Source organism: Colobus angolensis, unplaced genomic scaffold (genome assembly GCF_000951035.1).
Source record: "Colobus angolensis palliatus isolate OR3802 unplaced genomic scaffold, Cang.pa_1.0 Scaffold205, whole genome shotgun sequence".
Lineage (NCBI taxonomy): Eukaryota > Metazoa > Chordata > Mammalia > Primates > Cercopithecidae > Colobus > Colobus angolensis.
Window position 1 is genome coordinate 563,217 of NW_012115211.1, and position 12,438 is coordinate 575,654.

A 12,438-nucleotide genomic window follows, 5' to 3' on the forward strand; every position below is an offset into this window, starting at 1 on the left:
TGAGGTCAGGAGTTCGAGACCAATCTGGCCAACACAGTGAAACCCTGTCTCTACTAAAAATACAAAAACAAATTAAACTGGTATGGTGGTGAACACTTGTAATCTCAGCTACATGGGAGGCTGAGGTGGGAGAATCACTTGAACCTGGGAGGCGGAGGTTGCAGTGAGCCAAGATCCCACCACTGCACTCCAGCCTGGGCAACCAGAGTGAGGCTCTGTCTCCAAAAAAAAGTGGGGGGGGCGGGGGCACATGCCATGGTGTTAGAAGTCAGAAGAGAGGTTCTCTTTGGGAAAAGGTAGTGATTGAAAAGCAAGAGATAGGCCGGGTGCAGTGGCGCATGCTTGTAATCCCAGCACTTTCGGAGGTCAAGGCGGGCGGATCACCTGAGGTCAGGAGTTCGTGACCAGCCTGACTAACATGTTATGATGAAACTCTGTCTCTACTAAATACAAAAAAATAGACAGGCATGGTGGCACATGCCTGTAATCCGAGCTACTTGGAATGCTGAGACAGGAGAATCGCTTGTACCTGAAAGGCAGAGGTTGCAGTGAGCCGGGATCACACCATTGTCCTCCAGCCTGAGCAACAAGAGTGAAACTCCATCTCAAAAAATAAATAAATAAAAGAAAGAAAGAAAGAAAAGCAAGAGATGATCGTGTTTCATTGATCAGTTCCTTTTGAAAAGTCATAAGGCTATTATTTGTGCATTTACTAGATGTATGCTATACCTCAATAAAAAGTAATGGAACTATTTTTTTAAAAGATCCAACAAGAGAAAAAACAGGAGGTGCCCCACTGAAATAAATCAAATGAAGTCATCTCTTCCTGATGTATATCCTAAAGCCTAAACCTTCCTGGTCTTCAATTTATACCTTAAAAGGTAGTCTATTTACTCCCCTTTGTGTAAGATTGCCTTTCAATAAAAGTAAATATATTCTAAAATATGAAGTAGCATAATTTCCTATTACTATTAGAGTGATAAAGTATCAGAAAAAGCAGAAAATAATACCTCCTTTCAAAGTGAAAAAATGAGACTTGGTGAATGTATCTGAAGGGGCATAATGCATGGCAAGGAAGAGGGATAGATACTCTTGGCGGTTGTTGTAGCAAATACTCTTAAATACTTCATTCAAAATCAAATGCCTCTGGAGGACAGGGAAGTTTTTTGAAGTTATTTCATGTGGTTGAATAGATGACCTGGGTGTTCTTTCTAAGCCAATACAACACTAATACAGTAGAGCTATTGTCAATCTTCTGATTACAAAGACCTTCCTTTATACTATTACAAAATAGTTGCCAGAGAGTGAGCAATAATTCCTAAGTTGGTACATTCAAATACAGGCAGATACAGCCCGCCACACATTCAAAGATTTTACAGCCTACCATTTTTACCATATAGGCCCAGATGATTTTTTTATTTATATTTAACCTACACATACCCGCCCAATTTCTATATGAACAAATTAAACAAGTACTGTTATCATCCAGGGACCTGTATCACCATATTCACTGAAAAGTACAATTGCAGAATATCAGGATATTTATAAGCTCTGAAAAGTTCGCTGTCTGCTATGTACCCACAAGAGGACCTAAAATCATTATTACTATAATGTTGCTTGCTAACAAATGTATGGTTACAAGAACATAATCAAGAACTCATAAAAGGTGTTCTAACTTTCTGAAACCATACAACACATCTCACTGGAATAGCATACTGATTTTATCATTAGTCATAATACAATAAACTCTCTTTCCCTGTCCCATTCACTTTTATTGAGACTCCCTATCTCAATTTAGAAATTACTAATTGTTAGAAACCTTTCCTAACTTCTCCCTCCAAACTAAGATAAATAACACTTTTACATGTTTTCATAGCATCCTGTTCTTCCCTGGTACTATATATAATTCCATGTGTTGATTGTCTCCCTTCAAATCATGTAGTTAACCAGACAGAACTTGGAAAACTTTGAAGATGATGCAGTTTAAAAGACAGTGACATGATCTGACATACGCTACACACACACACACACACACACAGAGAGATTAATTCATTCAATCATAATTCAACTGAAACATAAAGTTGGTTTGAGAAGCACTCAGACCAGTAACTCATAAAAAGTATTTGTACTGTTTAGCCAGTTTTTTCCCAAAGATTTAAAAACAGCTCAGTCACAATCTCAACAGAACTTTATAGTTCTGATAAATTATGCCACATGCTTTCCCTAAAATGCACGCTCTAGAACTTGTTTATTCAATGATAAAGCCTATCACTGACCTCTGTTAGCCCTCTAGCTAACAGAGTGGAAAGAAGTGGGATATAAGGGAGGCTGCAAAACAGCAGGGCTCTGGAACACTGGTTTTACCAGTTACTAGCTGTGTGACCTAGATCAAGTTCCTCTGCCTGCTGAACCTGGTTCCTCAGCGGTAAAACAAGCATATCTCTTAGCATCTCTCTTAGCTTGGATTGCTGTTATCAGGATGAGAAATAATGTATGACATGACCAACATGCTACTTCAATCATAGGTGGGTACTTAAAACTGATACCTCTTCTCGGGCGCGGTGGCCCAAGCCTGTAATCCCAGCACTTTGGGAGGCTGAGACGGGCGGATCACGAGGTCAGGAAATCGAGACCATCCTGGCTAACACGGTGAAACCCCATCTCTACTAAAAAACACAAAAAACCAGCCAGGCGAGGTGGCGGGCGCCTGTGGTCCCAGCTACTCAGGAGGCTGAGGCAGGAGAATGGCATAAACCCGGGAGGCGGAGCTTGCAGTGAGCTGAGATCCGGCCACTGCACTCCAGCCTGGGCGACATAGCGAGACTCCATCTCAAAAAAAAAAAAAAAAATCCATGTACAGAGACATTTCAAAACACACACAAATTAGCTATCAATATACTCCCGAGATTTTTAATATTCTAATAAAAGTTAAAAATTCCTTTTTGGGAAAATAACCAATGATTAGATTAACTTTATAACTGTTAAAGGCAGATATGAGTTCATGACATAATTATTCTCTTTTATAAACATGAAAAACCAACTTTTAGAGAATTTAGTCACTTTGGTTGTTATTGCTTCAACAATTTTAGTTATTAATTAACCCAATGACCCTTCAATAATATCAAGGATCTAACCTCTCCCTGAACCCAAGAAGAGATGATTTGGAGGGCACGGCTAGCTGAAGCCAGAGACATTAACACTGAGCTTTACATTCATCATGAATTGTTCTATGCTAAATATATCATGAATAAGGTGAGGGTCCTGGTCCACCAGATGTGCCCCATTTTGCATTACTTGTAATGCTATGCCTTCCAATATTTAATTCTCATTCTCATGCTCCTTAGCCCTTGACCATCATCTCCTATTGCTCCAGGCCATTCCCTCTGCTGCCCTGATCCTCAATTCCCTTGCACCTGTCTCTCTATTATACGTGCATAGCAACATCTCAAATCACCTCTGCTCACTGCACTCCAGCCTTACTAACTTCTTAGCCATTTTTTGAACACCTCAAGTACACTCCTGTCTTTCCACTTTCCTGTTTCTTGTCCTGGAACAGTATTCCTGAAATAGCTATATAGCTTGTTCCCTCACTTCTGTCAGGTGTCTCCTCAAGTGACATCTCCTACGTGACTGCTGCAGAAAAACTGCAATCCCCTGGCAGGTACTCCCTTATTCTGCTTCAGTTTACTCCGTTCTATTTATTACCATCCAACATAGTCCCACTTACCAGTTCTAACATGCATGTTTTTTCACATTGTAAGATGAATTCCGGTTTTAGAAATAGTAAAATCAATAAAGTCCTACAATCTTTGACCACCAGGTGGCAGTCATCCAGTGTCATCGTATCTACATGCACACCCTTAAAAGTAGCCCTGTTTGATACTAAGTTAGGCCTAATGTTGGCACTACATGTGCTCAGTTTAATTGCCATTTAAAATATTTCTCTTGATTTATATTGAAAAAAAAATTGGTAATATTTAACAATTTAAATTCAAAACTTTTTTTAAAAATCAAGTGTTCACAACCATGTAAACAGAACTCTCGCAGACTGAAGGTGAGAGTATAAATCAAACAAGATGGGAAAACTATTTGGCAGCTTTAGCTGACCATATGCATATTCCTAGCAATTCCACTCCGAGATGTATACTCAACAGAAATACATCCATACATTTACTTTTCTGTGATTTCATACAATGGAATATTATAAAGCAAACAAATCACAACTATGTCCCACAAAATAAATGAATCTTACTACATAAAGTTGAAACATGGCAATTGGACACAAAAGAGTGCACACTATATTATTTCATTTATACAAAAACAGGCAAAATTAGCCTATGGTGTTAAAAGTCAGGAAAGTAACAGAGACTGGAAAGGGCATGAGAGGGCTTCTTAGGCACTGGAAATATTCTATTTGTTGATCTGGATGCTGGTTATACAGGTGTATTCAGTTTGAGATAATTCAACATGCTGTATACTCATGATCTATAAACTCTTCTATAAATGTCAAATTTCAATAAAAAGTATTAAGATTTTGTGTAGGCAGAAAGCACAAACAGCAATGAGGCATGAATTTGGTATTAGAGCAAGCAAATATCTGTCACTGGAGAAATGATTTCATCCAACCTCTTTAAAGGACTTAAGGAAGTAAATATTTTACTGCTAATAGGATTCCTTATCACAAGGAAAATAATGCACCTGAAGGAAGGAAAGACTGCTAAATATCTTGGAATGGATTGAAGAAACTCCAAAGTAACAAGAGGTTAGTAAAATTGAATCACAGCTCATAAGACTATTGCCCAGGACTTATGTTCAGTTTAATCAGAGTGTTTAACTATTTTTTGTAAATGTAAAGTAACAGTGAGTCTTACAGCCAGAAACTTAGATTTGGATACATATATATATGCCATACTAAACATATATTATATTGTTTGTTTGCCAAGTCAAAGCAAATCACAACACAATGACTATGGAGATTACAAACATGAACCACATGAGGTCCCTGCTTTCTGAAATTTATTATTACATATCAAAGAAGCTAAGACAACCACACAAAAAGCTATTATATGGATTTATAATGAGACTAGTGGTATTTAAAAAAAAAAAAGCACAAAGTTTTTTATTTAGTTTTTGTTGTTGTTGTTGTTTTCTTGAGATTGGGTTCTCACTGTGTCGCCCAGGCTGGAGTGCAGCGGCGCAGTCATAGTTCACCACAATCTCAAATTCCTGGGCTCAAGGAGTCCCCCTGCCTCAGCCTCCCAACTAGCACGGAACTACATGTATGCACCACCATGCCCAGCTGATTTTTTTATTTTATTATTTATTTATTTATTTAATTTATTTATTAAGGTTTTTTTTTTTTTTTTTGGTAGAGATGGGAGTCTCATCATCTTGCCCAGGCTGATCTCAAGCTCCTCCTGGGCTTACATGATCCTCCTGCCTCAGCCTCCCAAAGTACTGGGATATAGGTGTGGGCCACCATACTCAGCTCAAAATAATTCATTTTTCCTTTGAGACAGGGTCTCAACTCTGTCACCCAAGCTGGAGTGGCACAATCTTGGCTGACTGAAACCTCCGCGCCTCTAAGGCTTAAGCAATCCTCTCGCCTAGCCTCCCAGGTATTGGGACTACAGGTACACACCACCATGCCCAGGTCATTTTTGTATTTTTTGGTAGAGATGGGGTTTTGCCACGTTGCCTAGGCGGTCTTGAACTCCTAGGCTCAAGCTATCCACCCACCTCAGTCTACCAAAGTGCTAAGATTATAAGCATGAACCACTGCACCTGGCCCAAACTATTTTTAAAAAAAGAAAAAGGGGAATCCTGTTAATGATTATAAGAAACCTTTCTGGCCAGACACGGCGGCTTACACCTGTAATCCCAGCACTTTGGGAGGCTGAGGTGGGCAGATCACTGGAGGTCAGGAGTTTGAGACCAGCCTGGCCAACACGGTGAAACCCCGTCTCTACAAAATATACAAAAATTAGCCGGGCACGGTGGTGGGCACCTGTAGTCCTAGCTGCTCAGGAGGCTGAAACAAGAGAATCGTTTGAACCCGGGAGGCAGAGGCTGAAGTGAGCCAAGATCGTGCCACTGCACTCCAGCCTGGGCGACAAGAGCAAGACTCCGTCTCAAAAAAAAGAAAAAAAGAAAGCTTTTCAGAAGCATCTAGAACTGTGCTGTCTAATATGTTATCTACTAGCCTCATGTGGCTATTTAAATTAAAATTAAACAAAATTTAAAACTCAGTTCTGCAGTAGGACTGAACCACCTTTCAAGTGCTCAATGGTCACATGTGGCCAGTGGCAATTGTACTGAACAATACATAGAATACTATCATCATTGCAGAAAGTTTTATTGGACAGGTGATCTGGCGTATTCAGGAGTTAGAAAGAAGCACAGAAAAAGGGCATAAAAACAGTTTATCTAATATTTGGGGGAAAACACTCTTTTTAATCATTTTTTTCTTTTTTTGAGATGGAGTTTTGCTATTGTTACCCAGGCTGGAGTGCAATGGCGCGATCTCGGCTCACCACAACCTCCGTCTCTCAGGTTCAAGCGATTCTCCTGCCTCAGCCTCCCAAGTAGCTGGGATTACAGGCATGTGCCAGCATGCCTATCTAATTTTGTATTTTTAGTAGAGACGGGGTTTCTCTATGTTGGTCAGGCTGGTCTCGAACCCCTGACCTCAGATGATCCACCCGCCTCAGCCTCCCAAAATGCCAAAGGGAAGGATTCATTTATTCAACAAACATTTGCTGAGCATCTTCTATGTGCCAAGCACAATGGTAACAAATAGATACAAAAGCATTTAAACAACTAACTATTCAGCAAATATCACAGTAGCTTAAAGATTGCAAAATCCTAAACAGGAAAGAAACCAACCAACTCTGCTGTTGGCCTGGCAGTGCTTCCTCGGAGACAGCAAGAAGGGCGGTAACAACATGCCATCTCTGGCATATTCTCTGAGGGTTGTTGACCCCTGTACTGCCCAATGCCCATCAATCTGAACCAATCACAATGAATTAGCAAAAAGCTAAGACAAAAGAGCTTCCTCAGAAAGAAAAGAGTTAATTAGGCTGGGCACAGTGGCTCATGCCTATAATCCCAGCACTTTGGGAGGCCGAGGTGGGCGGATTGCTTGAGGTCAGGAATTCGAGGCCAGCCTGGGTAACATGGTGAAACCCTGTCTCTATAAATACAAAAATTAGTCAGGCATGGTGGTTCATGCCTGTAGTCCTAGCTCCTTGGGAGGCTGAGGTAAGAGGATCACCTGAGCCCAGGAGGTGGAGGATGCAGTGAGCTGAGATCATGCTACTGCACTCCAGCCTGGGTGATAGAGAGAGACCCTGTCTGAAAAAAACAAACACACAAAAAAAAGAGTTAATTAAGTTAATAAAACCTTTATTAAGATATAAAATTTTTAAAAATCCTCACCAAAATCTCAAAGAATACCTTTTAAAAGGAACATCAAAAAATTAATATTTGTCAAACAACTACCCAATAGAAATATACTGGGAACTAGGGGGATATAAAGACATACAGTCGGTGACCTCCAGGAGATTTGATCTACTTTGTGAAACAGAATGTTCATGAATAATCACAATGCAAGCAAACATTGTATGTGGTACATTCAGAAAACAATTACAGAATAAACTGTGAGTTGAAAGGGGCCTAGAAGTCTTTTAATCTAATCCTCTCCCTTTTCTTGAATTCATTCTACAGTATCCTTTGGAGACAATATTCCACCTAAGTGCACTAAGGATGAAGGTATCATGACCTCACATAGAGCTCCAAAGCAATTGAAGATGGAGGCCAAAAGGAGTTGAAGATAGGAGCTAACATTCAGAGATCTTTAGAAATATGGATTTGGGAGCCAAGTGAATATCCAGTAAATCCAATACTAATAATGTAGAACAATACACTAAAGTGCCATTATGACATAGGGTCTATTATAACACAAGTCTGGGGGAAAAGCAATGGATGTTGAAAACCATTCCCAACATTTGACTATGGAAAAGAGAATAGAATAAATGAACACAAAATTCTGTTCTATCTTCCCCCTAATCACTCCTAGCTCTCAACTATCTGCAAACTATTTCTGTTTCCACCTGAGCAAGGAGAGGAGGAAAAACTAGTATTCACTAAGTAGCTATTATATGTCAAGCATGATGCTAGGCACTTATTGTATATCATATAATATACGTAGAACCAGAGCTTTACTGGTGATGGGACCTCCCCAGAGATGGACTCAAGGAAACTATCTGGCCTAGAATCCAAATCTATTGATATTTTAGAGACATTTCAAAGACAGCTTGATGAAGAAAGAGTAGAGACGAAGACAGAAGGTCTAGACTGGGGTTCTGGTCCTGCAGTCCTGTGACTCTGCAAAAGTTGTTGGAACTCTCCAGGTACCAGCTTCTTAAGATCTGCCCCATCTACTTTACAGGTGGTTCTAAGGATCAAAATGGGATAACATGTAAATACAACACATCATTGATATCCATTTATTCATTTAACAACAGTTAATGAGCATCTATACTATTCTAGACTCCAGGGTAACAGGAGCAGCAAGATTGGCAGGGCCCCTGCTTTCATGGAACTTGTGTTGTAGCAAGTGGGAGGCAGTTCATAAACACAAGCAAGCAAGAGTTTCCAACAGTGATGAACGCTTTCAAGAAAATAAAACAGGGTCATGAAAAAGCGTAACTAAGGGAAAGGGAACTGCTCTGGATGACAGAGTCATAGAAGGTCTTGCTGAAGTGACATAGGTGAGACCTTGAAGACCTCTTCAGTCAATCGAACAGCTGAGGAAACAAGTGTTCTAGACATAAGGAACAAGCTAAGCTTCACATGTTTGAAGCACTGAAAGAGGTACACCTGGAACACAATGAGGGCTGAAAAGAGGAGGAGATGAGGTGGAAAAGCAGACAAGGGCCAAATCCAAGATGGTATTGGACCATTACAAATATATTTGCATTACTATAAAAGTCGTCTTTGTTTTCAACACAGCCTAATAAATGGAGCCATCTATGCAAATATCCAGAGTACACATTATCAAAAGTAGGACACTTACAACTTTCCAACTGAGCAATGCCACTGCCAAGAAACAAGTAGGAGTATCCTATACAAAAGTCTTAGGCATACAATTTTTAAGAACCATATCTAAACAAAGATATCATTTATGATGACATACAGCCAGTGAAATAATCAGAAACTTATTTATGGTAAATGGAAGTGAGAAAACTATAGAATTTGAGTTTTTACCATTTAAAGTTCTTAACAGAAAAATCAGTTCATTCAGTAAATATATATCAAGCACCTATTACATAAGCACTAGAGATAGATACAGCAATGAACAAAACAATCATGACTTAACAACTGAGCAGATCTGTATCATAAAACCAGAGCTGAACCTCAACTTACTTTACATTTCTGCATTTTTTGAAAACAGGTGTATACACTTAGTCATATGTACCTGTCAGAAAGCAAACTTACCAAGGAATTCTTAATCACTTCACTTCTATAAAATTCTGGAAAAGAAGAAAAAAGAACAATAAGTGATATGAAAGAAAATAAGCCCATTAACCAACTCTTAATCCTCTAAATTTTTTAACATATGCTCCAGTAAAACATTTAAAATATTTTCAAGGAATTCATTCTCTCTATATCTTTATCTGTTTAAAAGAAAAAAAAAAAAAAGTAAAAAGTAAATGAAAGTGTTTTAAAGGGAAAAAAATTCAGTAAAGAAGGTTAAAACCTTTCAGATTTGCTTTAATAATTATGATCTTACTGACTGCTTTTTCCTCCCATTCTAATTTGAGCCCTTAAAAGCTCCAACTTTCTTCCCTCCCCACTTCCACCCTCACAACTGACTCCATTTGCTCTGTTTTTCTCAAACATCTCCAATGATTACCCACTGTAGTACTATGGAGTGAATACTGATGTAGGTTACCTGGTTGCTAGTGTTTTAATCTAGGTTACCTGGTTGCTAGTTTTGGTTAAAACACTAGCAACCAGGTGACTTAAGTCCTACTTCTACCTCTGTCACTAACGCTATGTCTCTTTAATTCCCTTGGGCTTATTATTGCTCTAAGACAACTTAGAGAATTGAACTGATAATTGAAGGTCCTCGGGAAGCATTTAAATTTCATGACTCTACAAGCCTTCATGTATGCTGGAAAATGTTACAAAACTCAAGGATGCAATCAAAATGTGTCAGCAATTCAGACATTCCCGAAAACCTTCCAATATTCCCTCTACTAACCCTGCCCAAGTCATCTCCATGCTGCTCTTATGGCCAACATGATGAAACCCCATGTGTACTAAAAATACAAAAATTAAGCATGGTGGCACATGCCTGTAATCCCAGCTACTTGGGAGGCTGAAGCAGGAGAACTGCTTGAACCCAGGAGACAGAGGCTGCAGTGGGCAGAATTGCACCACTGCACTCCAGCCTGGGTGACAGAGTGAGAGTCCATCTCGAAAAGAAAAGAAGAGAAGAGAACAGAAGAGAAGAAAAGAGAAGAGAAGAGGAAAGGAAAAGAAAATTGCACGCTCAAAGAACAATTTGACTTTGATAGATATTGCTAAATTGTTAACTATAAATATTGTGATAATTTACAATACCACTTATGAAAAAGCCTGTTCCTCCAACACTATTGTATTGTATTGTTCTTTTCCATTTTATCCTCAAATGGTTAACCAATTATTCCAATCATTAATTGATGACACAAACTTAGAAATGTATGTATTTACATATATATGTACATATATCCTAATATACATACACCATACTTCTTTCAAAAAACAAAAGCATAAGGGATTTAAAACTACTGTTTTTTATTACAAGGTATTTTACATTATACTGTACATATTTTTGCGTTGTTTGAATTCAAGTATATTTTACTGTTAAGTCAGTGAAAAACACAATAAAAATAATCTTTTTCTTTTGAGAAAGTGAATTCCTTAGCTTAACCTGCAAAGTGTCTAAATTAAACAGTTTTTGCAGTATTTCCAGCTCTAAGATGAGTGGTATCATTCCTTCTTCCAAAACTTTGTTAACTTGGGGGCTGGCCCACAGTTTCTTCATCTTTCAAAGGACAATGACACCCAGAATATAATAGGGTTTTTATGAGGCTGAAATAAAATAATGTATTTAAAATATTTTATAATCTTTATTAATAAAATAGTTTTTAAACAATTTTATTGTTTAAAACAATAAAATTATTTAAACAAAATTGTTTAAAATTAATAAAATTTTATTAATAAAATTGTTTAGTTTTTTCCATTCAATGTGAGCAAAATCATGCAAGTAAATTTTCTTTTTTTTTTTTTGAGACAGGGTCTCATTCTGTCACCCAGGACAGTGGTATGATCTTGGCTCACCGCAACCTCCGCCTCCCGGGTTCAAGCGATTCTCCAGCCCCAACCTCCTGAGTAGCTGGGATTACAGGTGCGCACCAGCACCGCCTGGCTAATTTTTGTTATTTTTAGTAGAGAAGAGGTTTCGCCATGTTGGCCAGGCTCGTCTTGAACTCCTGACCTCAAACGATCCACCTGCCTCAGCCTCCCAAAGTGCTGGAATTACAGGAGTGAGCCACCGCGCCCAGCCTAAATTTTCAAAAAGATACCATTCAAGACCTGCCTCTACATGAAAGGGACCATTAAATACAAATATTTCTCTATATAGCCATGCTAAGACGGAAAGAAGAAAAGCAATCACAGATTGCACAGCATGGTTCCAGTGGCATGTTTTAGCTGTTCTGCAGCATCCCATTCATTCAACAAATGCATAAATACCTCATTCTAATACTCATAGATATGGTGTATCTATTCAATGCAAAACTATGCAGGCACTATGCATAACTTCTCCTACTCTGAATGTGGACTCTTAATAGGAGAAATACAAACTTAAGCTACACTGCAAAACTATTTTTCACCTAACAGGGTGGCAAAAATTCAAAAGTCTGCACAGGCTTGGTGGTGAAGCTGTGGGGAGAAAAGCACTCACACATAAAACAACTCCCATGGAGGACAATTTCGCAATATCTACCAAAACTACAAGTACACATTCTCTTTGTCCTAGTAATTCCACTTTATGAAATTTACCCTATCCATATACTGCCACTCATACAAAACAACATATTATAAAGTTATTCAATGCAATACTGTGTGTATAGCAGAAGACTGGAACCACCTAAGTGTCCACTAATAGGAGCCAGTTACGGTGTATCTATTCAATGCAAAACTATGCAGAAAAAAAAACAAAAATCAGGGATGCTGTCTATGAACCAATATGGAGAAAACCTTACAATAGTAAGTGAAAAATGTAAGGTATAGAAACATAAGCCGGGCGCGGTGGCTCAAGCCTGTAATCCCAGCACTTTGGGAGGCTGAGATGGGCGGATCACGAGGTCAGGAGATCGAGACCATCCT

At 38.8% G+C, this 12,438-nt stretch overlaps 1 protein-coding gene across 2 annotated transcripts in view; it reads right to left on the reverse strand.

Annotated features, from left to right (window-relative positions):
* Positions 1-12,438, reverse strand: part of UVRAG (UV radiation resistance associated) — a 333,543-nt gene that overhangs the window by 278,252 nt on the left and 42,853 nt on the right. For both annotated transcript variants that reach the window (XM_011942003.1, XM_011942004.1), the window contains exon 3: positions 9,499-9,533. In XM_011942003.1, coding sequence (XP_011797393.1) covers positions 9,499-9,533 — 35 coding nt within the window. The remainder of the gene's footprint in view (positions 1-9,498; positions 9,534-12,438) is intronic.